Below are 28,000 nucleotides of genomic sequence, written 5' to 3'. Positions count from 1 at the left end.
GTGCCCCGCTGCACCCCCCAGCTATGGCAACTGCCGAGAGATACAGCTCCACGTTTCCTTGGTGCTCCCGCAGCTCTCCTTTAATTTAGTGAAACAGACCAAGCCCAGTTTCTCTCCAACTCAGATCTTAGGTCAGCACCAGCACACAGAGACTGACCCTGCCATGCTGCACCATGGCACACAGCCCGGGAGAAACAGCTGCTGTGCTTCCTGGCAGCCCATCGGAGAGATGAGAAGGAGCCCTAGAAGGGCATGAGTTGGAGCTTATCCACAGCATGGAACGCAGCCCCCAGCCCAGCAGTAGGGAAGCCATTTCTTGCACTGACCACAACACTGATCCTGAGAAGGCAGCGTCTGCTAATTCACTCACATCCCAGGGAGGCTGTGGGAGAGGGGAAGAGACAATCCACCCCCAAGGCCAGGATCTCTGCTTACTCCAGGGGGAAGGCACAGGGTCATGGCACATCCATGACTAGTGCAGGGTCTCACAGGGGCTTTGGTTGCACTCCTTTCCCTTGAGATCCACAACTCAGCTTAAAGCCCCTTCCTCACACACCAGGTCATGGGGGCGGGATGGTGGCTGTGGGAGTGAGGGCCAGGCTGTGGTGCACCCAAGACGTGAGGTTGGAGGAGGGGGCCTGGGACAGAAGAGGAACATGAACCCCAGCTGTGCTGCCCAAAGCCTCAGATCCACGCCACGTCCATGAACGGGGGCCAGGCTTGGCCAGGAGTCAGCAGGTAATGACACCTCCGCCTCTCCACGTCACCAGCCCGCACGGCTGTCCCGAATCCTCTTGGACTTCTCCGTATTAGTGCTTCGTGAGCGCCTTCCCTTCCCTTCCCACTGCAGGCTAGCAGGCAGCAAACTTCCGCTGGATCACCCTGTATTTGAGCAGCTCCTGCTCCGAAACGGATGGCTGCAGCCTTGCAGCAGCTTGTTCAAAATCCTCCATGGTCAGAACTAGAGCTGAACTCTCCGTGTCCAGCCCTGGGGGAAAGAGTTACACAGGCACCTGAATGCACATGACACAGGGAGTTGGTCTTCCCCACCCCCAGTCCAGGAATTTGCCCCCAGCTAGGCAAGACTTGACAGCCCCCACTCTAGACTCTGCATGAGTTTTTGAACAGCCACATGAGGCTCTGATTTCACCCTGCCCCACCCCCTGCCTCCAGCCCCTCCTCTGACATTCTCTCGCATTCAGAATCATGGCTTAACAAAAGCTGCCCAAGCCTAGGCAAATAAGAACCTGCCTTCGGGGAAGGCAGATGCGTGAACTCAATTTGGGCAGAACGGCTGGGCTTGGAGAACGCCTCCACGCCAGCTCCCCAGAGGGCGAAGGGCACCCTGCCGCATCTTGCAGTGGAGAATGTTCTTTAGCCCCATATTCTAGAATCATGTGATTACGGGTGACTCTCAGCTCTTGGTTTTGTAATGAAGTTTCTAACCATCATGGTTGCAGAGAAAAGCTTGAAACCGTGGTCCAGATGCCACCTAAGAGCTCCAAAATCAGAAATGAAAGAGAACCCACAGTCTATTCTCTTCTTAAATCCCAGGACTTTAGGGGGCCTGCTTGGTGACTGTGGAATGTTCTGGGCTGGCAAACCTCTAAATCCCGCTCTGCCTCGTGCACATGGGAGCTGTCTGCCTGTCAGTGACCAGAGGGGACAGCTCATGCCTTTCTCCGCAGCCACTCCCTTACCCTTTAACCTTCCACAGAGAGAAGCTGCAGAGCAGCTGGTGAGAAGAAGAAAGGGGGGCGACAACAGAGAGCAGAGGAGACCTCCTCGCTCCAGCAGCGAGCGTGCCTCTAGACTTTTTGGGGTTACGGCGGGGGAGGGGGTGGGGGGGATCGTAGTCCCTGAGCCAAGCTGCACGTACTCGGCACTCAGACTCTCCCCTCCTGTGTCAACCTCACCATCCCTTGGTCACTTTTGGGCCGTGAGGCTCCCTGCTCAGATCAGATTGAACAAGCCCTGGTGGGACTGTTCTCAGAGCCTGGTGCCAGACCCATCACTATGCAGCTGCCTTGTGCCGAGAGCAGGGGGACAAACAACCCAGGTGGAAGTGGCTGACCGCCAGGATGGCAGAGCAGAGTCCACTTCAAGCCCATTTATATAATGTTTGTTTACCTAGCTTAAGGCACACGTACAAGAGAGAGTGGCTGGAGTGAGAAAAGGTTGCCACACCACTTGGTGACCAAACACAGCCAATGACAAGTCCCCTTTCAGTCGCTGTTCACTACCCCGGCTTTGGCCAGGCCGGAAGGCTGGGTCCCAGGGCTCTCCCTGCTGCCTGACACATGGTTCACTCGTCCCTGGACAGAGCATTTTTTAAGTCTGACTCTCCATTTATTTTGCCTCGCTCGGACCCTTCTTAATACTACAAAATTAGACAGCATGCTGAGGAGCCAAACCCGGAGAGGGAAGCCAGGATCATGACCCTATTCTACAGATGGGGAGCTCTGTACAGAGACATACCAATGCCCATCACACAGGCTGATCCCTGCAGACGGTCCCCACTGTGCGGAGCTTCGAAGAGCCCCGTGACAGAGCTTTGGACAGTGGGGTTCTTAGCTCCAGTCCACTGCTCTAACGGACAATGCTGCCTCTCCATTGCTTTCATCTGCCCTGGTGTGTGCATGTCTCCCAGTTTAGTTACAATCCCTTGTGAATGTTCCCAAAATGCCCAGATCATTGGTGAACAAGACCTGACCTAGCCTGAATCCCCATGGTAATCCCCGGAGGAGCCTCCTCCCGACTTGGCTTGGCCACTTGGCGTTCCCCTTTGTCCCAACCCCCAACCGAGTCTAGTCCAAGCCAGTGTGAATTGATGAGGGAAGATTTCACAAGACACTGTATAAAATGCTTCACTAAAACCCAATTCACTGCCCTTAAACCCTATCAGGGGAAATCCCCATGTCTGCCTGGCATAATTTGTTCTGCATCACTCCCCTCCCAGTGGCTGGGGGTCCAGCTTGTCTCTAGAGATTTTAACCTCTGCACAGTGCACAAGGGGAAGGGGCTGGGCTCCTACCTTCCTCAATCCAATCCACCTTCCGTTTGACGGCACACATCATGGCGTCTGCACAGAGTGCATACAGATCTGCTCCCGTCAGCTGTGCAGGGCACTGATCCAGGACACTGTTGAGGCTCACTGAAGGGTCCAGTTTGAACCTGCCAGGAAGGGAAACGCTAGATCCACAGACAGCTGGAGACTGAATCCAGCCACACAGAATCCAGCCAGAAGGCTGTGGGCAGGAGGACTCGGATCCCCAGGTCAGCTCCTCCCTGTGCAACCCCCCTGGGCTCTGCACTAGGTTCTCCATAATCACAGGCTCCACCACTTGATTAACCTACTCGTTCATTTCCCTCCTCCAAGAACACTGCTGGCCCGCGTCACAAGTGGAGTCTCACTCCCGCAGGGTAGATTCAAAGGCAATTCAGATCTGTCAATCAGGGAAGACCAGGCATCTGCAGGTCTGGCTCCTGGCTGCAGACTCCTCCCAGAAGAGAGCTTCCGTACCTACCTATATCAAAGTGGTCTCAATATCAAAAATTCCTGTGCAAACCCCACACCCCAGAGGTTCGGTCTCCCCTAACAGGAAGGGCTCTGGCAGACGGGCCAGCCACACGGCCAGACCGGAGAGCATACGACACAGATTTCAGCAACGCACATGTTCGTTTCTCCAGCCAGGATATGCCTGGCCTGAGCTGGAAGAAACAGCAGTGATCGTCCACAAGCCAGATGGGGAAACTAAAACACCTCCAAACGGGTTAAAGCACAGCTCTACACCATGGATAATCCCTAGGACAGGGATGGGAGACTCCCTAGGGCCCTGCAGTGCAGGCAGGGTAAAAACACTGGCAGATCACAACGGGACCCCTGGCACCACAACCTCTATAGTGCAGGGCCAGCTCCTCAGCTGATGTCAAGCAACACTGACTTCAACAAAGCAGCACATAACTCCCCTGCTGAGGGTCTGTCTCCTTGTGTGTAGACACAGCCCTGTTACAGCGCTCCACCTCTCTTTGGCTGAGGCCAGGCCTCTTGCAGCCCAGGAAGGGGCTGTGGGTGTGAAGGTTGAGCCCGGAGCTGAAGAGGTGGTGTGAGCTCATGTAGGCCTGGATGGAGCCCGGTACAGCCCTGCTCCTGCCCACAGCTGCAGGGCTTTCCTTCTCTCCTGGGCAGCAGGCCTGTCTGCCAGGCCTGACACCTCACACACCCTGCTGCCAGCCAGCATGGCCAAAACAAATCCCCAGGCCAGCACAGAGTCTAGGGAGCAGTGCTGCGGCAGCGAGGCCTGTGCACCAATTCCACCACTGCCCGGGCACCTGTGTGCTCCAGCTCCAAGCTAGGGGCAGCCCACAGAGCTCTGGGCACCATGACTGGCACCTCTGAACTGCCTTCAACTCTGCCAGCCATCCCCCAACCATGCTTAGCCCAGCCCCCCAGCCACACTGCGCATGCACAGCTAAGTAAGGAAGCGGCTTGTTCGGAGCTAGGCATCTGGGCAAACACTCACTTCCTGGTGATGGCGCTCAGCACCCGCAGCTGAGACTCACGGTCCTCATTCATGCCGACGTAGACCAGCTTGTCAAACCTGGCAGTGGAGGGAAAGAGCCAGTCAAGGACAGATCAAGAAAAACCTGCTTCAACAGACAAGCCACATGCTCCCAGCGTCAGCAAAACAGCCCCGCCCCCAGCACCAGGGCAGTCGGTGGCTCCCTGGCACCAGCGTTACCAGGCTACACTCTCACACTGAGCCCAGGGACTGGGGAGACAGAGGTGGCCTCACGTCACTCGATTCTCAGCCTGTCCCACCCCAGGGTAAATCAGAGGAGCATGAGGGCTACTCTAGCTTATGTTCGGGTTGCAATGGTCCCCACAGGCTGAGGGCCAGCCCGGGTAGCCAGAATCAACATGTTTCAGCCCTGCCTCAGCCCTCCTCCAGCTCATGCCCGATGAGAAGCGCTGAGTGGGAAGCCAGCACAGACCCTTTGCAGGAGCTCTGCAGAGGCTGGGGAGCCCCGTACACCAGGGCTAATGCCCAGGACTGTTTCCGTTCCCAGTACGCCGCCAGACTGGAATAAAGAGGCTGGAGGGCAACAGGAAATCCATTGCCCCCATTGTCTCCACCGTGGTAGCTTTCAAAGGCCGCAATCAGCACCAGGGCTGTGTCACGCTCTGTCCTGCACACAAACATAGGCAGAGACAGGCCCAGCCCAGAAAAGCTTGCAGTGTAAAAGAGACGAGCGAACATACCACACCACAGGAGGGAAAGGGGGCTGGGGTGGGCAAAGTGATAAGGTAACATAGTGATGCAGGCTGCACTGGGCACAACGTGATCCCTTTGAAGCCCGACAGCCACTTGCCCAATGGGCCCAGAGGCCGAGGCACTGCCCAAGGAGCCTCTCCCCACACATGGACAAGAACAGTACCCATGTGCCCAAGCAAGCCCAGAGCAGCGAGCAATGTACCTGCCAGGCCGGAGCAGTGCTGGGTCCAGGAGGTCAGGTCTGTTGGTGGCACCGATCACAAACACGTCTCTGGTGGAATGAAGTCCATCAAGCTCTGCTAGCAGCTGGGAGACAACTCTACCAAGGGCAAGGGAGGAACGACAAAGGTACGGACCCTCTGGAGTTACTGCTAATCCCACCTCAAGCTGTGAACAAACCCACTCCCCAGATCCATAGACACTTAGCAGTATTATCATCACCAGATCACCCACAAGCCCCAGGTCAGACCAGGGCCCCATTGTACCGGGCATTGTGGAGACACACCATAAGAGACAGTCACTGCCCCAAGCAGCTTATAAGCTCAACAGACAAGACCAATAAATAGAGAGGGAGACAGTGTGTGTGTGTGGAGCATCTTGGCTCACTCAGCAGGTCACTAGCAGAGCTGGTCACAAGACCCAAGTCTTTTGACTTCCTGTCCAGTCCCCGAGACCATGCCACCCACAGCACGCCTGCACACACACCCCGAAAAGCACCTCACACACACACAGCCCTTGAGACCCATAGGCCTCTCTAACAGGGAACCACATGGGCACAGCCCAAGACCTCTGCCTTGGGGCAAGAACACAAATGGCCTTGTGGTTAAGGCAAGTTCCCAGCTCTGCCAGACTCTCTGTGTGATCTCAGGCAAGCCCGTTCATCTCTCTGAGGCTCTGTTCCCAACGCTGCCCTGCCCCCCGGCACCTGGTGAGGATACACGCACTAATGTCTGAGAAGCACTCCGATGCTCTGGTGACAGGGACCATATATAGACAGACACACATCTCTGTGGATCATGTTCCCTACAGAGACATTTGCTAACCACAGCTCAGACCTGGAAAAAGGTAATGTCATGCCAACATTTAAAAAGGGTAAACACGATGACCTGGGTAATTATAGGCCTGTCAGTCTGACATCGATCCTGGCCAAGACAGTGGAGTGGCTGATACGGGATTCAATTAATAAAGAATTAAAGCAGGGTAAGATAATTCACACCAATCAACATGGCTTTATGGAAAATAGATCCTGTCAAACTAACTTGGTTCTGATGAGATTATAAATTTGATAAAAATAATAACGTTGATGTAATATACTTAGACTTCTGTAAGGGATTTCACTTGGTACCACAGGACATTTTGATTAACAAGCTAGAATGATATAACATTACCATGGCACCCATTAAATGGATTAAAAGCTGGCTAACTGATAGGTCTCACAATGTAATTGTAAATGGGGAATCATCATCGAGTGGGTGTGTTTCCAGTGGGGTCCCGCAGGGATTGGTTTTTGGCCCTAGGCTATTTCAAATTTTTATCAATGACCTGGAAGAAAACATAAAATCATCCCTGATAAAGTGTGCAGACATAAAAATTGGGGGAGTGCTAAATAACGAAGAGGACAGATCACTGATACAGAGCAATCTGGATCACTTGGTGAACTGGGAGCAAGCAAACAGTATACAGTTTACATTGGCTAAATGTAAATGTGTACATCTGGGAACAAAGGCGGCAGCCAAACTTACAGGATGAGGGACTCTATGCTGGGAAGCAGTGACTCTGAAAAAGATTTGGGGGTTGTAGTGGATAATCAGCTGAACGCTGTGCGACACCGTGACCAGAAGAGCGGATGTGACCCTGGGATGTGTGAACAGGGGAAGCTCCAGTAGGAGCAGAGAGGTTGTTTTACCTCTGCATGGGGCACTGGTCCGACTGCTTCTGGAATCCTGCAGCCAGGTGTGGGGTCCAAAATTCAAGAAGGATGTTGATAAATCGGAGAGAGGTCAGAGAAGAGACACAAGAATGATTAAAGGATTAGAAAACCTCCCTTAGAGTGGTAGACTCCAGGAGCTCAATCTGTTTAGCTTTCCAAAGAGAAAGTTAAAGGGTGAACTGATCGCAGTTTATAAATATCTACTTGTGGAACAATTATGTAATAATGGGCTCTTCAACCTAGGAGACAAAGGTGGAACATGATCCAGTGGCTGGAAGTTGAAGCTGGACAAATCCAGATGGGAAATAAGGCATAAATTTAACAATGAGAGTAATTAACCATTGGAACAATTTACCCAGGGCCATGGTGGATTCTCCATCACTGACAATTTTTAAACCAAGACTGGATGTGTTTCTAAAAGCTCTGCTCCAGGAATTACTTTGGGGCAGTTTCTGGCCTGGGCTATACAGAAGGTCAGACTAGAGGACCACAATGCACCCTTCTGGCCTTGGAATCTAGGAACCTGCCCCGTAGTGTACTCTTGCGTAACAAGCTCACCTACAAGCCACTGCTGGCAGTCAGACCGGTGTGCACCCTCTGCACCCAACAGCCACCCCACAGGGAGTCAGGTGAACTGTGAGTGGCAGACACTGCAGCGTCAGGCCTCTGGATACCCTGCTGTGTCTAGTCTAGCCAACAGACTCTATTCCTAGGCCCACAAACACGAGAAGCTACCCTCAAGCCTGTGGATGCCTTGTCAGGCTCAGCCGAGCACAGCCACACCACCTTCATAATGCTTCAGGTTACAACTCACTGTGCTCAGCTGAGCCTTGCACATAGTCACCATCAGAGGCACGTGCTCCCAAAAATCCCACCTACAAGCCTCCTGCCGCGCTGGGCTGCAGGAACATGACTGAGATTCTGCTGACACGTGAAAGGTGGGCGGTGCTTCACACAGCATTCCCTGCCCTGAAGCGCTTCCCAGCCGACAGAGGGAAAGAAACAAGACATGGGTTATGATTTCAGCAGTGATGGCTCTTCGTGGGCAAGGACTGTGTCTTCGTATATGTTTGCACAGCAGCCTGAATGCTGATCCTGACTGAGGCCTCTCCGGTCCTAGCCCGGGGCAAGTAAACAACACCTAGAGGTGAGGAGGAAATGGCAGAACAGTTTGGAAGGGGACAGAGAAGCCCATGGCAGGCAGGAAGCTATTCCGGGCTGTAAGGTCTTGGAGCAGCCTCTGTCATTTTAATAAGTGTTTGCCCCACGCCCAGCACCAGGAGGGCCTGATCTCAGCCAGAGGCCCTTAGGACTTACTACAATCAGCAACAGATAATGACAACGCCCCACGTGTGAGGCAGTGCGAAAGCAGGTGTCAAGCCCACTGCAGCGAAGGAGAGGACTGGGAGGAGCAGGGAGGCAATGAGGGAAGAACTAGGGTGAGATTCTGCCACCAAGCTGTGTGTGTCTGGCCCTGCCATGCAATCTCACACATGCCTGGCGTGTATCGAATCACCCAGAATCCTAATGTAGCTGCCAAAACAGAAGGGTGCAGCAAGCACTCACCTGTCCATAACTCCACCAGAGTCTCCGCTCCGTCCACGGTTGGGTGCCAAGGAATCCAGTTCATCAAAGAAGATAATGCAGGGGGCAGCTGCCCTGGCTCTGGTAAACACTGGGGGGAAAGACACACGCAGAGCATGGGCACCCAAGAAAGGGCTGCACAGAGAGAACTGGCACAGTGGGGAGCCCCCATCGAGCAAGCAGTCCAGAGTGGGAGGAAAAGAGAGTTACCTCTTCCATAACTGGTGTTCTTCGAGATGTGTTGCTCAAGTCCAGTCAAGGGGGCGCCGGAGCCAGTCCCCTACGGATACTGCTGAGGGAGAAAACTACCGGCACCGGTGCATGTGGCGAGCACACATGTAAGTTGAATGGACATGAGCAATCACCGGAAGATGACTGGATCCTGCTTTGCAGACACACACTCCTCAGCCCAGAGCTCTGCCATCTCTCCTGGGACGTGACAGAACATGCCCACAGCTGTTCAGGGAGGAGGCTGATGGCAGACAGGAACAGGGCATGTACTCCAGGCACAGGGGTGCACGAGGCAAGGCAGAAAGCACAAAGAAGAGGGCGGCTATGCAGGTGGCACCCTGGGACGGCTACTCACCATTACTGTTATTTATTGGGTGTATTACGGTAGCATCTAGCAGCCCATCGTGGAGCAGCCCCACTGCGCTAGGCGCTGTACAAACACAAGACAGAGAGACAGCCCCTGCCCCAAGGCGCTTACAGTCAAAGTATAAGACATGAGACAACAGATGGGGACAGACAGGGGCATGCAAGGAAACAATGAGGCACAATTGTGTAAATAGACGACACAGACACGGGGAAGGGGGGATGCAGTAGCACCCACAGGCAGAGTGACCAATGGGATGGCAGCAGATGGCACGTTAGCGCCATGATTTTTTGTTCTTTTCTCTTTTTTTGGTGGGTTTAGTTAGCAGGGGATCAGCTAAACAGGAGCGGGAGAGGGCCGGGGAGGAGGAGCAGTGTGGTGTGAAGCCGTGCCCCAGCCCTCCCTCACACAGCCATTGAACACAGGGTGGAGAAAGTCAGAGAAATCTGAGCCCTTTTGCCTGGACTGTCCAGAGGGCCCTGCTTTGCCAGCTCCCGTCCCCACCGGCTGGAGTCACTAGCTAGCTCCTGGGGGGAAAGGAGGCACCATCTGTCTGCTACAGCAAAAAGGCTCCTTTCACCACTCCCTCAGCCACCCCCGTTTGTCCGTTTCGTCCACCTGTTGGGTCTTATCATAGAGCCAGTCTGCGAGCTCTGCAGCAGCGACTGGCTTCCCATGACATGTCTGGACACACCCAGACACTGGGGCCCTGAGCCTGGTCTGTGGCCCGAAGGGACTGACGTAACACAAACAGCAGCAATAACGGTGAAGGGCCTGGAAAGAGCATGGAGCACAGCAGGGGAGAGATGCAGCTGGGTGTGATTACAGAGGTGTGACAATCAGAGTCCAGACCACCCAAAGGGAGAACAGCAGAATGAGCAATTGAAGCAACTGGTCGTAAACAACGTGACAGATATGGCAAGTCAGGTCTTTTTTGAAACCTTGTGATGTTCATAACGTGATGGTCATTATGAGATATGTCGGCAGATGGTGGTTATGAATCTATGTCTTTAAGTATATAAAAACCGTGCTCATAACCTGTACTACAATTCAGATACACCTCACAGCAAGGAGGGGTGCTGGCCATGAAATGCTGGATCCCCTCTATGATGGGCGTACACAAGGGAACTGTTCAGGAAATACCTTATCCTAGAAAAGGGAACTGAGCTAATAGAGAAGTGTGAAACCTGCAGTGGCGTCTTTATGTTTATTTTCTGTGTGTCTTGTGTGTGTGTTTACTTCCCTATTTCACCTTCCAGTCGGTGGCTTTCCCATTAATTCAACCTTGTTTATTTTTAGCCCATGCAGGTCTCTGGCGTGCAAACTGCATGGAATATGCGTGCCAAAGTGAGCTGATAACTGGGGGCAGGTTCCACTCCTTCAGGGGTGACAAACCAGAGGTGAAAAGTCCAAGTGTCTGGTAGTTAAGAACATGGGGGAGAGGGACTTCGGGAGACTGGGGACCAGAAGGGTTGTTGGGGTCACCCTGCCACGAGTAACGAGGCTGGTGGAATCTCGGGTGAGACCTTTGTTCTTGTGGTCTGGCTCTTGGTGTCCAGGCTCTGACCCAGAGCAACACAGTATTAAGGCCCCCAAAGTTACAAGGCAGGCGGCAACGGAACCCCTCACTGGTCTGGGTGATCCCCAAACAGCATAGGAGGGCTCTGCAAGGGATGTTGTGATAATTGGGCCAACAAATTTACCCTAGTGTGAGCTCAACTTGAAGTGAGTGAAAATTCACAGAGCATGATAATAACCTGTAATAGTCCATGAAAAAGGTGCCAAAGGAAGACAGAAAGAACAAAAAGTCCTACTGATATAATTCAAGGACTGTGTTCAAATCATGCCAGTTCAAATCATGCCAGGTAAACAAGAGAAGTGTGGGACCAGCAATCAATGGCCCAAAATTGGTGTGTTGGAAGTGAGACCCGATAGGTGGACAAAATAATGTGGGAGGGCTACTCCCTTTTGGGGGCCTTAAAAAGAGACTTGGGGGTGAAAATTAGCAGAGGCGAAGCAAACTCAACAAGTGCTAACGGGAAAAAAAGCAGCAGCTGTCTGCCAACAGCTGCTCCAGAGAGCTTCGCCATCATAATTCAGAGGGGTAACCGTGTTAGTCTGTATCCACAAAAAACAACAAGGAGTCTGGTGGCACCTTAAAGACTAACAGATTTATTTGGGCATAAGCTTTCGTGGGTAAAAAACCACTTTTGTGCCACCGGACTCCGTGTTGTTTTTGTACCATCATGATTGCCATCCCAGACTGTCTCCTGGGACTCCAGAATCCAGCATGACACTGTGGTGCCTCCTTTGTCCTAATCCTGAGATGTCCTGATCAGACCAGGCTAGAGAGAGGGAGCCAGATGACATCACCATCTCCACTGGCTCTGACTAGATCTCAAACACCACCTGGGATGTGAGACTGTCACCCCCCCCCACCCCCACCCCCCTTGTGTGTTCTTTTCCTTTCCCACCTTATTTCTTCTCTTTCCTATCTCTCTCCTTTGCCATCTGCCTAAGGAGCATCTGGCTTAGTTGGCCAAGACTGCATATTTTGCAACACTTCAGCAAGCCCGTGACCAGAAAGAGGCAGCTAAAAGCAATGCCCTAAGCAGCTCAATGCTGATCAGACCAGGTGCTGGGCCTGAGTTTTTCCAGCAGCAAGGCTGCAAGTGAGAGTCAGCACCAGAGACAGAAGCTGCATTTTCTATATTTGCTGCTCTTTTCCCTCCCCTCTTGGGTGCGTGTCTTGTTTTGTCTTCTAGGAAACGGGATCAGACTTTAACCATTACAGCACCAGTGCATCTCAACAAACTGGTTCTGTTTTCCCCAAGAAGGACAGTGAGACAGCCAAACAAGGGAGACACTCTCTCTCCAGCCAAAGGGAAAGGGAACAAGGTACGTCGTTAAAATGAGAGCCTGACTTAATACTTGACATTTCAAATGCTTGAACGTTTTTCCATCTTTTCTGTCTCTTTAATAGATGGTCATAAGGCTGTTTGATGGTGTGTTTGCCATGGCACTAAGCAAGCAGAGGTCTCTGTATGCCAAAGCCCTGACCTTGTTTAGTGCGGTTTAACACTGGTCAGTTTCAGGGTCACGTTAGCACCTTTGACTCTCTGGGTCCATTTAGTCCACATGAATTAACACAGCAGGGACGTCAGGCAGCTGGGAGCAGGAGCAGGCACGGAGCCAATGGAGGGATTCAAGGAAGAGATGTGATGACTGCAGTGGCAGATTAGAGGAGAGGCAAGGAGCAGGGAGGCCCAGACAAGAGCCATTATGGGCCTCAAGGCTAGAGATGGCCACAGTATGGAGCTGGGACAATGAAGAGAGAGCAGATGGGAAGAGAGGGAGAAGTGGGGTGTTGCACAGAGGATTTAGTAAACCTGATATAGGGGGGACGAGGGAGGCTGAGCCAGTTGGCCCAGGACACAGGCCAGATTGGTCCGCTGTCCCCAGCAGCCTCGCTGTGAGCAGAAGTTTGTTGGACGAGCAATAGGACCAAATTCTATCCCCTTCCTCCTATGCCAAGGAGGAGAAGCAGGCTCCCGGAGCGCACAGCCATCCTGCCAGCCACGCTCACAACCATGAGCCAAGGGCGCACAGAGCCCCAGGAGCCGGGGCTGCTACTCACCTTCACGCACATTCCCTTCACTCTGCCCCACGTACATGTTAATGAGCTCCGGCCCTTTCACACTGCAATGGAGAGAGCAGGGACCCAGTTATACCAACCCTGCGCAAAGGAGCCCTGCACACGCAGCACAGGACCAGCACCCCACCCCGGGAAAGGCCAACCCCTCCTCACCTGAGGAAAGTCATGGTGCACTCAGTGGCCACAGCTTTGGCAAGCAAGGTCTTTCCTGTCCCAGGAGGCCCGTAGAGCAGAAGGCCAGAGCGGCGCAGCCCCACAGACAGCAGCTCCGGGTGCTCCAGAGGCAGCTGGATGGTGTCCAGGATCTCCTTCTTCACCTCCTGGAGCCCGCCGATGTCCTGCCAGGTGACCGTGGGGATCTGCAGCGAGACCAACAGCCCAGTCACCCACTTCGTCCCCAGCCCAGAGCAGGTTTGCTCCAGTCCCCGGCTCCAGGACTGACTGGCAGCTGTGCGAATAGGGCACTCTGACACCCCCGCTCCATGTGCTCCCTGCCCAATGTGCATGTTGTACATCCCTGATCTGATTGCACCCCCTTCTCTCACACCTTCCCTGCCCCCAAACTCCAGCCCATCATCTCAGACTCCTCTGCAGCTCTCAGCCCCCTCCTCAAAGGTCACACCACCCTCCACTCCACGCCCTCCTTCACACGGAGTGCCTTCCCTGCTGCTCTACCTTGTCCTCGAAAACCCAGCCTCCCCCACCAGTCTCATGGCCAAACCCAGGGCACGGGGTGTCTGAATGGCAAGCTCCCAGAGACAGGGGCCGTTCTGCGCAGTGCCAAGCACGCTGCCTGCTTTCCATACACACAGCTGGAACAGTAACTGGAGGGAGAGAACTTTGGTGATGGGACCAAAATGTTGCATGACAAACACATCAATAATGGGCATGGCTGCAGGAACGACTGCCTATTCCCATCAGGGTCTGCAGTGTCCTTGTAGCTGTGTTGGTCCCAGGAGATTAGAGAGACAAGGTGGGGGAGGTAATATCTTCTACTGGACCAACTTCTGTCGGTGAGAGAGACAAGCTTTCGAGCTTACACTGAGCTCTTGTTCTGGTCTGGGAAACTAACTCAAAGTGTCACTGCTAAACTCAAGGTGGAACAGATTGTTTAGTATAAGTAGTTAACACAAATTTCAAGAGACCATTCAAGGTGAAGTGGCCCATTAACACTTCTCCAGTCACAGGGGAGAAGTAGTGGGTTATAGATTGTTGTAATAGGCCATAAGCCCAGTGTCTCTGCTCAGTCCATGGTTTTTAGTGTCTAGCAAAGTTACATATTTAAGCTCCCAAACCCCTCTTTGGAAGGTGTTGTGCAGATTTCCTTTGAGGATGAGGACTGGGAGGTCGGGTATAGAGCGATCCCTCTGTGAAAAGTGTTCATCCACCGGTGAGAGGGAGTTTTTGTCACTTTCCTGCGTGAGTTCATTCGAGAGCGTACACTCCAGGCAGTCATGGAGTGGAAATCCCAGCATGGCACCCAGCCTGCTGGTCTCTGAGTGGGGAGTGCAGTGAGGGACAGACCCCCGCGTGGCTGTTGCTAATCAAATGTTTTTCAGACGTCCGGCTCTGCGAGTGACCATCAGGTACCTATCTACTGTAGTGTGGCTTCATGTCCTGAGGGATGGGGTGAGGGCCATTCAAACGGACCTGGCAAGTGGCACATATACCAGAGCCTTGTATCCTTCCTCCCCGCTCAGTGGTTCATACCTTTGGGGCTCCAACTGCCTGCGAATGAGCCTCATGCAGCTGATCCAAGGCAACGTTAAAATCCTCCGCGAGAACAGGGAACCCAGCAGCACAAAAATCTCTTTCCTCGTCCTCACTCAGCCCCCCTGGGAAACTGGCCACAGTGAAGGAGAAAAGTCTAAGTCTGTTCTCTTCACACGCTCAATTCACCACCAACAGCACATCTCTCCCTGAGCAGTCCCCACCACGCCTGCCCCTTTCTGCTAGCCCCTGCACGGTCCCCACTGCCCCAGACCTGGCACTGTCCCAGCCTCACTCCTGCTAGTCACTGCATCTCCCTCACTGTGCTGTCTCAACCATGGCCACAATCACTGCACATAGTCACTGCATCTCCCTCGCTGCACTTTGTCCCCACCGCCATGTAGTCTTTGCCATGTCTCCACCATGGGTTTGTCTTGATCACAGCCACATTCACTGCACGTGCTCCCACCTCCCACAGAAAAGAGGATGAAATATTGTATCTTTCCACCACTGGAAATGGAGCTTTTCATTCCCAGTAATTAATGTTCTGGATACAAGCAGGCACTCTGCAAGTCCACGGATGATCACTCACAGGCCCATCTACTTACCTTGAGGTTAAGATCCTGGTGCAAGCTGCCTGGCCGCCTTGGGCCAGCAAAGCACAGAAATCTCCCAGCACAAACCCCTGTGAACATAGAAACAAAACCCGTGTCCAATGGTGAGGAGCATCCGTGCCACTGGGCACACCGGGACCAAGCGCAGCCTCCTTCTCAGACAAGGAGGGTAGAGGTACCTGCACAGATGTGTTGTGTGCAACTGGGTGCTTAGCCTGACCTAGGTAATCACCCCATTTCCTCACACCAATCACACCTAACAAGCCAGGTGAGCACACATCTTTAGTGCCCGCAAAGGCAAGTGTGGGTGCACAATTCTGCAAGCACCTCTGCACGGCGGTCTACAAACATCCGCCGTGAAAGTTTGCCCCAGAGAGATTTAATATAAAAAACCCGAACGACTGCAACACTGAAGCTGCATGGTTAAAAACCGCTAACATGAATGACATGCCAAGGACATTCAGGCTCCAGGAGCAACACAGACCCAGCCATGCTGCACAGCCTGCATGCTACACGGACAGACTGCTCCCACGATGCAGCACCCCGACCCACAAGCCAGTGCACGGGGTGGGGCCTGCCTCCTCCCCAGCTGTCCTCACCCCTGTGTGGGCGATCTGCCTGCCTGCCGGGGGGAGAAGGGCAGCTCCTGCCCAGGCCCCATGACATGTGGGGAGACCTCCCACGCAAAGGCTACTCTATTAAGGCTTCCTGAGGACCATCACCTATGTCCATTTTCAAGGCTCAAGCTGCCGTCATTTCTGCAGCGTAGTGACTGAAGGACTAGTCAGAGGGGCTCAGAACAGCCTCCTTTGCCTAGTCACACGACAGGGCCACCCCCTCCCCGGGCCACAGGCAGGCTGCACTCACCGCACTTCTCCGCGCTAGTTTGGCCAAGCTCACTTCCTTGCCCAATGGAAGGCTGGCAGTGAGCGTGCTCAGAATGGCCTTCCGCTGCTCTTCCGACGGGGCTTGGACTGTCACCTCGTGGAGGAAAGCTGTCTGCACGTCAGCCAGGACGTCCCGAGGCCTGCACGTGGTGGCAACCACCAGGACTGGGTAACCGCTGAGACACAAACACACCAGAGAAACAAGAGCTGTCAGGCACACAGCAGAGAACCTGCAAACAACATCCATGGCGGCCACACGGCCACCATCCCCACACAAAACTCCTCTGCCACGCACTGGCATGTTTGCATGTCAGCACAATCGGCTGCAAGAGGTGCTGCGTAGAGCTGCAGTTCTGAGAGCAGCTTGGGAGACTATCCCTACTCCACCTGCCCTGTTCAACCCTACACCACTCTGCCCCCAGGCGCCTGCAAGCTCGCCCCACAAGCCACAGGGACCCCCACCAGTGACATCACATCTTCCCTCCCCATGTCTCCCAGCCCTCTGTTCTTGTGTCATCCCCACAGCTCCTGTTATCTGCTGTCAGTCTCACAAGTATTCCATTGCTCCTGCTTTCCATGATATCCTGCAGCTCTGCCTCACCCCAGATATGCTACATCTGCTTTAATGTCTCATCGGAGCCAACCCAGGGAACTAAAACAAGAATCCTCTCGGCCCCAGAGGCCAAATCTTCTAATTCCCCACACATCAGGGCTGCTCTGCTGGCAAACGCCGGAGGCTTTTTGAAATAAACTGAGCAAGCCTGGAAAATTACTCCGAAGCCCAATGGGATGCTCTGGAAGCTAATGCCTAGACACTACAGTGATTGTTGCCCTAGGGATTCCCGAGACAGAGAGGGGAAGGGCCTCAGGTGCAAGCTGGCAGTGCCCAGGGAGGGTCCATACCTAGATCCAGCATCTCGGTCCAGGAGGAGTTGCCTTAGTGTAGCAGTGACTCTGGAGTCCTCTCCCATCCCGTCCCGGTCTCGTCCCAACAGCTCGATGTCCTTCAGCAGGAGCACACATGGCCGGAAGAGCTCAGCCCGCGCAAAGGCAGATTGCAGCTTCATCTCTGTAGCTCCACTCGTGTCTCCACACAAACTAACGCAATCCACCTGCAGGAAACCAACCAAGAACACAGAGACTTTAGGGGTTGCTCTGCTGAGGCAAGGGGGGCAGACCCTGCGGAGAGGAACAAAGGGGCAAACACGAGTTCTCCATACGAAATTCACAGTGAGGCACTGACAGAGCTGGATGCTCGCAGGGTAAGCCCAGGGCCAGCACCAGAGAGAAGGGGCAGCAGCTGGGACACAGAGCGGCCACTGAGGCCAAGGCAGAAGGTGTGCGGATGGGAGAGCTGTGGGGGAGGCCCAGGAGGGTGGAGAAACATGGCAGCTGGGAGAGGCAGTAAGAAGAGCAAAGGGAAAGGCACCCGGAGCCATTTGGCCAACACGCCCACAACCGGTCTGGGGAAAGGAGAAGGAGCAGGCAGAAAAGACAAGAGGTGTACAGAGGCCCAGCCACTGACCCAGCGGCAAACCCTGAAAGGAGCCGCCAGGGAGGGAGAGGAAACCAGTGACCTCGGTGCGGGACTCTAAGGTCTGAGACCTTTTTCCGCAGTAAGCAGTAGCAGCCAGATTAGGGCAGCAGCAGTCATGAGCTAAGAAACAGAGTCACATCCTCACGTTCCCTCTAAATTGCATCAAAACAGTGTCATATCGGGCGGCTACAAAGGGTCCTGTACTAACTGCACTCACCACCACCAGATAAAGGAACCGGGGCTTAAGATGGTTAAAGAAAACTTCGTTTGACAGCATTCTGCCTGGCAAGGAACCACTTATCAACCCCTGTGATTGTGAAATCTCTACTTCTCTTGTTTGGCCTTTACGGTCCCCATGTCTCTATGGTTTAGCTGTAGGGTCTGTGCAGTTCTTTAATTGTTTCTGTCTGTTGTGTAACTAATTCTACAAAATTTAAATCAACTAAGATGATGGGATGTGATTGGTTGAAGAATTGTTTCATAATGGGCTAGGACTGGTGAAAAATACTGTACTTTAGTTTACAATGGCTGGTGACAGTAGAGTTAAGCGGGACCCAAATTTAACGATATGAACTGGGGTCCAAAGGGAAGTTCTTTGGAACCAACTCCAGGACACAGCCCAAGATCAGAGCTGCCAGACCTCAACACCCTGCCAATCACACAGTGCAGAAACTGGAGCCCAGGACGACCTGATCCTGACTGCCCACCAGGAAAGGTTCATCTGCCTTATTGGGAGTGGTGCATATTGTACGCTTAGCATGTGTATTCTGTCTGGTAACTGTTAATAGAGGTTAAGGATATTACTGTGTAAGGCTCGTTCACTGGTAAAAGGCCCTGCAAACTCGCAGAAGATTACGCCCTGAGCCCTAAGAACTGGGTGAGAGTGGCCCTGAGCCTTAGGAACTAGGAAAGGGTAGGGGTGCCTAAATTAACCGGGTTATGCCTTGAGCCCACGGAAGGGTAAAGGTGGAGTGCCCTACCGTGTGCGGGTAACAGCTCCACAGTGGGAAATGCAGCTTGAAGGTGCCAAGAGAAAGGGTGCGCAAGAAGGACCCAGCATGCCCTGAAGAATACTGGAAATTTCCACCAACTCTATTCACATCGGAAAAAACAGTGTAAGTGAAGGATATTCAACAGATCTCCTGGGACCTGGGAAAAAGCTGAAGATGGAGGCTGATTCAGGCGATCCTCTCAGACCTTGTTCTCCATTTGTGAGTGGAGCCCAGCTGCTCGTGTTGGGAGCAGGGGGTCCAATTCATGCAGCATAGAAGAAACTCAACAGATCAGGCAGTCTCCACTTACAGAGATTGGGTTATGCAAGTCTGGGTTCAGCGCTAACAGGCTGCAGTTCTGAGTGATGGGCAGGCTCCGGGTAGGGACGGGGGAGCCTCCATTTAACGCAAGTTACCTGGGACGTACTTCCCATTTAAAGAGAAAATGGAGCCGTTCTGCAAGAGAAGAGGCGGACTAGGGGTGTGTGTGGGGGGGTACGACACAGAAATGCACTACAGACCGTGGAGGAGAAATTATTATTGCTAAATTACGGTGATTATGGCCAAGTGGGCGTAACTGAATCCCACTGGGATGACTCAGAACTGGACTGTCAGTGTAAAGGGGTGCATTCTCTCTAGGAGAGAGAAGGGAGGAAGCGGGGGGTAACTAAGCCGGCTTTGTACAATGGGGCAGTGAAGGAGGTGCTGGTGAAACCCTGGGTGACAAGGAGAGAGATCAAACCCTCCCTGCACCAGCTGTCTTTGAACGTGGAGTACTCCCACAACCTGACTCGTGGGACAGGGAGAGCACAAATCTAGGCCTAATCACATTGCCTGGGTAGTGCCAGGAGGCACCTGAGTCCCACCACTACATTCTACAGTTTCTGGACCGAGAGCTCTGAAGCACTGTGCACCAGACTCTGGGTCTAGAACATTTCAATCTGCTTTGCCAGAGAAACTGCAGAACCCTAGCCCAGGTTGCTTCGTCTGTGCACGCGGGGTGTGTGTCCTGTTATCTCCCTCCCAGCCTCTCCACCGGCACTGCTTCCAAGGACAGGCCTCTGCCTGCACTTCTCCCAGAGAACTGCACAAGTCACCCTGCTTTAGATTGGATCACCAGACTACACCAACCCGTTTCACCATGGTTACAGGGCGGGCTGTGCCTTGGGCCCTTCACTGTGAAAAGCAGCATTTTCTTATGCATAGTAAAGTTTCAAAGCTGTATGAAGTCAATGTTCAGTTGTAAACTCTTAAAAGAACCAGAACGTTTTGTTCAGTTACAAACATTTCAGAGTCACACACAACCTTCATTCCCGAGGCATTCCTAACTCTGAGGTTCTACTGTTCTATGAAAATATACCGAGTAAGGTCTTCCATGAAAGCTTGCAATGTTTTGAACTTGATGGTCATTACAAGATACATATACGGACTGTGGTTATGAATGTGTTTGTGTATATAGAAAACTGTAATCAAATTGCAGAACGACTTTAGCATCACCTCACAACAGGGTGGTGAAGCAGACAGAAGGGCGGGCTACCACCCCAACCAGGGGAGACTGGCTATGAGCAAGCAGCCATTGTGCATGCCAGGAAAAAATGAGGAACCATCAAAACGATGGGAACAACTTGAAACTGAAAAGAAAAACCCCAGTCTTCGAAAACTAAGGAAGGAGAGAGTTTTCCCTGCTTTGACTATCTACAGTGACTGAAAAAAAAATTGTAACTCCATTTAAAATGGAAGGCGTTTGAACTTAAGTTTATCCAGAAGTAGTGGATGGTCTCGAGGCAGAGAGACAAGAGAGAGCGAGATTAATAAAATGTTCAGGCACCTAGAGTTTGGAACAGGAGCTTTTACCAACACAAAATAAAACACAAATTTTGGTGACATAACAAACTCAGCCAAATTATAATGGAAACTTTGTTGCAATCTCAGTTCCGGAGATGAAGTGGGGCGAGGGTGATGGGCACACATCCATGGAGTGGGGGGTAGGGCACGAAGGAAACCAGCTGCGCAGGAAATAGAGAGAAGGGAGATAAAGTGGGGTGGAGTTGCTAGAACCAAGGGCAGAGGAGACAGCCTTTGGGGGAGAGGAAGTAGCTCTTTGGTGTTGTTATTTCACTTGCTTATTTGTAGTTCAACACCTGTGTTGGAGAAAACTCCTGGAATTCTCTACACATGGTAAGTCCCCCAACCAAGTGATCCCCAACATGCAACTCAACTAAAGGAATTACCTTGAACAAGTGGAGATTGAGGCAGCTACATACAGCTCTGACTGCCGTCAGTTTCCCCCCACCACTGGGTCCCGCCAGTAGAATGCTGCCTGTTCCACGTAGCGCGGTCCCCCTGGAACACAAAGGTAGCTATCCTCGTCACCATGGAGCGCGTGGGCCCCCACTCACTCACTGGCATCTTACTACCACTGCAGTGAGACTCCAGCACCAGAGACATTCTGTGCCAAGCCCCAGCACCTCTGCAAGCAAAGACCCCTCAGAAATCATGGGATCCAAACACCTGCAGCTCTTGCCAAAGACAACCAGTGTCCTGGGTAACACCGCAGAGCAAAAACCAACCCACAACACAAAACAGCCCCATGCTAAGCAGCCCTTCCTCATAGCAGATGGAACCCCCCAGTACAAGGGGGCTGTATCAGTGTGATCTTACCTACTGTTCAGATGAGGCCGGAGAGCATCACAGAGCTGCTTCACCACATCAGAGAGCCCGGCGGGAGACAGACTGCTCCAAAACCCATGGCCACCACAGCTTGGGGAAGATGGCACAGCGCTGTTTGTTGAACCCATCTGCAAGGCAGGAAATAACTCTTTCCAACCATACCTCAGAAGGGACGTCTTCTCAAGTCACCCTGCATCCCCTAAAGCAGCGGTTCTCACACTTCATTGCACCGTGACCCTCTTCTGACAACAAAAATTACTACCCGAACCCAGGAGCGGGGACTGAAGCCTTAGCCTGCCAAAGCCCCACCGCCCCGGATGGGGGGGCCAAAGCCGAACCCCATGGGCTTCAGTCCCAGCTAGGGGGCCTGTACCCTGAGCCCCGCCGCCCTGGACAGAGGGGCTCGGGCTTCGGCCCTGGGCCCCAGCAAGTCTAACGCCAGCCCTGGCGACCCCATTAAAACAGGGTCCCAACCCAAAGTTTGAGAAAAGCTTCCCTAAAGCACCTATCTTGGGTGTAGAGCCATGAACCTCTTCCATACCAATTCAGTGTTCCTATGTCATAGAATCATAGAATATCAGAGTTGGAAGGGACCTCAGGAGGTCATCTAGTCGAACCCCCTGCTCAAAGCAGGATCAATCCCCAATTTTTGCCCCAGATCCCTAAATGGCTCTCTCAAGGATTGAACTCACAACCCTGGGTTTACCAGGACAATGCTCAAACCACTGAGCTATCCCTCCCCCTCCATCCTGGCCACACGATCTTAGCCTCACACGTCTCCTATACACCCTCTTCGGTCTCCCGCTGACACCTTACCAGATACAGAGACGTGTTCTGGATGTCAGCCAGGTACCCCACAGACTGCTCTCCTTCCACCACTCCTACAATCGTCTTCACCTTGAAGTACAGCTCCGGCCAGCTACAGGAAGAGAAGCAGCCTGAATCCCAGCAGCCGAGGCCTCAGAAGCAAGTTGAGCTTTTCCTCACCAGGAGGCAATTGGGGCCTCGAGGCCCCCTGGTTACACACATAATAAACCAGAACAGGAGGGGGCACGATGAGACTGTGTCCCCTCCCCTCCCGGCTGGCAGACAGTGGGAAAGTATCTGTCCGTGTTTTGTATTATTTTGAGCCTTTTCAACATTCTGTTGCTTAATAATCCCGCTGTCAACATGGGGGTTAGGTTGGTATAACTACATTTCTCCGGGGTGTGGCTATTTCACACCCCTGAATGACGCAGTTATACTGATATAGGTGTGCAGTGTAGACCAGACCTGAGAAACAACTCTGCTCCGAGAATATGTATCTTTTGCATAAAAAACCCCACCAAAGACTTGTTTTGTTTTGTCCACATTTTAAAAAAAATGTCTTTCGGCTGGCCTGAAAAGCATTTAGCGCACACACACAAACAATCAACTGTAAGTGTAGTCAGAACCACCTTCTCTGCACAGAACTCTGTACGTGCTAAGGCAATGAAGACTGTGGTAACCCATGCACTCTCGACAGAGAGTGTGATAAACAAGATGATAACGATGCTGTCACCAACACTATGACATTTCAATGATATCTGTACACATTTATTTCCAGATTTTGTTTTACCTGTTAGATAGTTGTGATGCTTTGAAGTCAAAAAGAAATCCACTTTTATGTCTTGAAATAATATACAGAGTCACTAAACTAACACAAACTAATGCAAATATTTCCAAGTGATCATTGTAATGTTTTGATGATGGCATTGTTTATCCCTGTTTCTATGCTAACAGAACCATTTGAGCGCTTCACATCAGACTTCATCTTAAAGTAGACACAATAATGCTTTCAAATGTGGTATAATGTGCATATGCATAGAGAGGATACATTTAGTCAAACAAATTGGTATCTGCCACTCAGCTATATAAATTAAACCCCCTAAAAGGCCCTCTTACACCAGAATAAGAATGTTCACATGGGGAAATATACCAGTATAACTCCAGAGGTTTAAATTCACACCTTAGTTTATACCATTCTAACATTCCCACTTAGACAAGGCCAAATATCTACTTTAATCTGCTTTTCTGTCATTGAACAGCTGCAGCACACACTCCTCCCTCTCCTTTACTTCTCTCCCTCTTGCCTTCTCTTTTCCCCACCAGTTTCTCTCTGAGGGCTGCTTTGCTGAATTGATGTGTAACTGCATACCCACCTAAAATCCAATACAAACATTTAATCCAAAAAAACCCCAAGCCCCACAATAGACCAACTCTGAGCTCCAGGGACGGATCAGAAAAGACTATAACCTGGCTTCAACTGGGCCAGAAGGGAAAAGTAGCTCTTTTAACAGCTGCCTGAAAAAGCATAGGATGATCACTGCATACCTAAGAAATTTCTCTGAATTTCCTTCCAAGAACTCAGGATGTCCAGCTGTTGGAATACACAGGATATCACCCTCCTGGACCAACCTGCAACAAAGCAATAGTCATGGTGAATGATCCACTCTCTTAAGTTGTACAGTCATCCACATCCTCAGAATGTTAAACCAGTGAGAAACAGTAAATCAATCCATCAGCAGTGCTACCTTTACCTCAGCAAGAGGGGGGAAAGCCATTCAAACCCCTCAAGTGCGTCTCTGTGCTCTAAAAGCTCAGACAACTGGTTTAAAATGCCAGATTTCGCACTCCCAGGTTCCTGAGTGGACAGCAAATGGCCAGACACATCTGGACTCCTGTACGGGGAATGCAGCTTTACCATGTTTGAAGAATTTGGTGTGGAAATAGAGATATTGTTGGTATTTTAAGAACAGGTTAGACAAACATACGTCCAGGATGATCTACATAAACTTAATCCTGCCTCAGAGCAGAGGGCTGGACGAGATGACCTCCTGAAGTCTCTTTCAGCCTGACATTTCTATGATCTATTTTTTTTTTAATTCAGCATCATAGGGGTGCATAGCACCTTACAGATAAAGTGAGAGCTCCTGCCCTCATGAACTTACAGTCTAACATAGACATCCTATAACAGGGCATGATGACAAAGTTAGGGATCGGGGGGAGGGAAGTGTTACGTAAGAGAAAGAGCATGAGAGATCATGAGAGCTAGTGAACAGAGCAGCAAACAGGGAAGTGTTATGAGGGAGTTCTCCAGATACAGAGAGAGACTACTGGGACCTGTGCTGTTCAACGTATTCATAAATGATCTGGAAAAGGGAGTGAATAGTGAGGTGGGAAAATCTGCAGATGATACAAATTACTAAAGATAGTTAAGTCCAAAGCTGGCTGTGAAGAGTTACAAAGGGGTCTCACTAAACTGGGTGACTGGGCAACAAAATAGCAGATGAAATTCAATGCTGATAAGTGCAAAGTAATGCACATCCGAAATCACAATCCCAACTATACATACAAAATGATGGGTCTAAATTAGCTGTTCCCACTCAAGAAAGAGATCTTGGCATCATTGTGGATAGCTCTCTGAAAACATCCACTCAATGTGCAGCAGCCATCAAAAACACTAACAACGTTAGACACCAATAATAGATAACTAATAAAACAGAAAATATCATAATGCCACTATACAAACCCATGGTACATCCATATCTTGAATACTGCATGCAGTGCTGGTTGCCGCATCTCATAAAAGATATATTAGAATTGGAAAAGATTCAGAGAAGGGCCACAAAACTGATCCAGGGTATAGAACAGCGTCCACATGAGGAGAGATTACAGAGGCTGGGACTGTTCAGTCTTAGAAAAGGGACAGCTAAGGGGGGATATGTTAGAGGTCTATAAAATCATGAATGGGGAAGAGAACGTGAAAAGAGAAGCATTATTTACCCTTTTGCATAACACAAGAACCAGAGATCATGTGATGAAATTAACAGGCAGCACGTTTAAAATAAACATAAGGAAGTACTTGTTCATACAATGCACAGTCAGCTTGTGGAACTTATTGCCATAGGATGCTGTGAAGGTCAACAGTATAACAAGGTTCAAAAAAGAATTCATGGAGGATATGTCCATCAACGGCTATTAGTTAAAATGGTCAGGGACATAACCCCATGGTCTGGGTATCCCTAAATCTCTGACTGCCAGAAGCTCGGACTGGACAAGAAGGGATGAATCACTCTATAATTGCCCTGTTCTACTCATTGCATCCAAAGCACCTCGCACTGGCCACATCCAGAAGACAGGATACTGGGCCGTTCTGATAACAAACACTGTTACTCATCAGATTTTTTTTAAATTAAGTTTAATACTGGTTTTACAAACAGTGCCCAGAATGAAGATGTTTGGAAACGGCCAGCAATGGAAGTTTCTACCTTCAGTGGACATGGAGAACAATCGATAACAGCCCTTAGCATATTTGAAGACTGTTATCAGGTTCCCATTCAGTCTTCTTTTCTCAAGACCAGACGTGCCCAATTTTTTTTTTGACCTTTCCTCCTATCATTTTTGTTGCTCTTCTCTGGACTCTCTCCAGTACGTTCACATCTTTCCTAAAGGGTGGCGCCCAGAACTGGACACAGGACTCCAGCTACGGCCTCACCAGTGCCCAGCAGAGCAGGACAATGACCTCCCATGTATTACAGACAACACTCCAGCCGAAGGGAGTACTGAGGAATGATCTGGAGGAGGAGATTGAGGAAGCTTAGCACAAGGTCAGGGGATATCCCAGGGGGAGGAGGTAGGGTGGATCCATAGTGCAAAACAGTTCTCAGTACGTGGCCTAAGCTATTTTGCTGAGTTAAGCAGGCACCACAGTGGGATGTCCCAAATATCCCGAAGTTAGATTGTGATCATTCTCAGTGAGCATTAATGGGTTTAGTCAACTGTGCTATGGATACTTTGGAGGTGCATTGCTCATTGTGTACTTAACAAGCAGCGATGAAGCATGGCATTGAGATGCTCCCTTCTTCCTAGGGCTATGAAAGGGACAAAAATAACATGTCATCCTTATCAAAAGGCTAACCTGGGAGTTTGGAAGTGTTGGTGGAGAATACTGTCATAGACTCCTCTGGTACTGTAGGCTGGTGAGGAGACAATCTCGATGTGCAGTTCCTTCGCAAAGGGTGGTGTGAATAGCAAGGAACGACTTCCTTGTCTCTCTTCCATACCAGAAGCTTCCCCGTACCTCTACAAAGGAAATAATGGCCCTATAGAGCCTTAATGGAGCTGTATCACCACTAAGAAGTTATGACCCACTTGTCCTCAACTTCCAGATGGCAACAACCTACAGAGCAAGCCCTCTTCCCCCCAACACACTGCTGAAAACCTGCTCTACCTTCTCCATTGAGGGGGAGGAAGACAACAGCAGCTCTTCCCCAAGGCAGCTCGGCTGGTGCCACTGCAGAGCTCCCGCCAGCTCTGGCTGAAGCATCAACTATACCTGGGACTTTAGCCACTCTCCACTGTCACTCCCACACCCGCCTTGCCCACGGCTTCCCCAGCGAGCCAGCCGCCAGCTCATTTCTTTCCCACAGAGGTATCTCATCTTCCTCCACCCTCCCAAACGCTTCTCCATCAACAGCATCCCTGGGAGATCTCTGGCCACCAACCCGCCCCCCTCGGGCCACCGCTGGCCAGCCGCCTCCACCCCGCCGCCCCCACCCAACACGCGGGCGGAGGCCTCTCCCCCACCCCGCTGGCCGCCGGGGGATCCCCCGGCCCCCCATCTCCGCCAAGCCCCGGAGGGCGAGGCCCAGCGCGGTACCTGGATGAGCAGGTGGCTCCCGCCCAGCGGGTCGCAGGCCAGGTTGAAGGCCAGCGCGGCCGGGAGGACGGCCGTGCCCTCCGGGGGCTGCCGGGGCTCCTGCGGGAAGTCCCAGCGGGGATGCAGGGCCAGCACGGCCGCCAGGTGCGCCCCGCCGGGCCCGGCCTCGCCCTCCCGCCGCAGCCGCACCCACTCGCCCTGGAAGAGGCCGAGGCCGCGCAGGCAGCGCCGGGTCACCCACAGCGCCGCGCCCGCCCCGTCCCCGTCCCCGGCCGCCAGCCCCCAGGGCGCCGGGTCCCCGCGCAGCGCCCGCAGCCGGGCCGGGGCCCCCGCCCCCCGCGCGAACCGGGACACCAGCGGCGGCGGCCCCGGCCCGGGCCCGGGGGCCCCGCGCTCCGGCCGCAGCTCGGTCAGCGCCAGCCGCGTCCCCGCGCCCAGCAGCCCCTGCAGCGCCGGCCGCGCCTCCAGCACCAGCGGCCCCGCGCCCGGCAGCGCCTCGCCCCGCCGCGCCAGCCCCGGCCCCGGGCCCCCCGGCCCCGCAGCGCCCAGCAGCGCCCAGCCCAGCGCCGGCGGCCGCCGCACGGGCCACAGCGCCACCCGCCGCCCGGCCGCCAGCCCCAGCCGCCGCCGCCAGCCGCCGCGCAGCCACAGCTCGGCCCCGCGGCCCGGCCCGCCCGCCGCCGCCACCGCCGCGCTCAGCAGCGCCGGCTGGGCCCCGGGCCGGCCCGCGGGCCGCACCGCCAGCACCAGCGCCGGCCCGCCCGCCCCGCGCAGCCGCGCCGCCAGCGGGGCCGGGGCCAGCAGCACCGCCACACCCGGGGGCAGCTCCGCGGGCAGGGCCTCCAGCGGCCGCACCACCGCCAGCGCCAT

The 28,000-nt window shown here is 52.7% G+C and overlaps 1 protein-coding gene across 1 annotated transcript; it reads right to left on the bottom strand.

The window, feature by feature from the left end:
* Nucleotides 1-2: 2 nt before the first annotated feature.
* Nucleotides 3-28,000, bottom strand: PEX6 (peroxisomal biogenesis factor 6). The gene is made up of 17 exons (XM_074949803.1): nucleotides 27,131-28,000; nucleotides 26,390-26,553; nucleotides 23,803-23,886; nucleotides 22,267-22,369; nucleotides 21,442-21,578; nucleotides 21,012-21,123; nucleotides 17,155-17,363; nucleotides 16,232-16,427; nucleotides 15,359-15,435; nucleotides 14,751-14,883; nucleotides 13,194-13,399; nucleotides 13,023-13,084; nucleotides 8,773-8,881; nucleotides 5,479-5,595; nucleotides 4,524-4,601; nucleotides 3,035-3,174; nucleotides 3-988 (listed from the first exon to the last, which is right to left on the bottom strand). The coding sequence occupies exons 1-17, from the start codon at nucleotides 27,998-28,000 to the stop codon at nucleotides 852-854; spliced, it is 2,934 nt and encodes a 977-aa protein (XP_074805904.1). The 3' UTR covers nucleotides 3-851.

Source organism: Natator depressus, chromosome 3, assembly GCF_965152275.1.
Source record: "Natator depressus isolate rNatDep1 chromosome 3, rNatDep2.hap1, whole genome shotgun sequence".
In the NCBI taxonomy this organism is placed as follows: domain Eukaryota; kingdom Metazoa; phylum Chordata; order Testudines; family Cheloniidae; genus Natator; species Natator depressus.
Note: the sequence above shows the minus strand (reverse complement) of the source record. Positions and strands in the feature narration are given on the sequence as shown.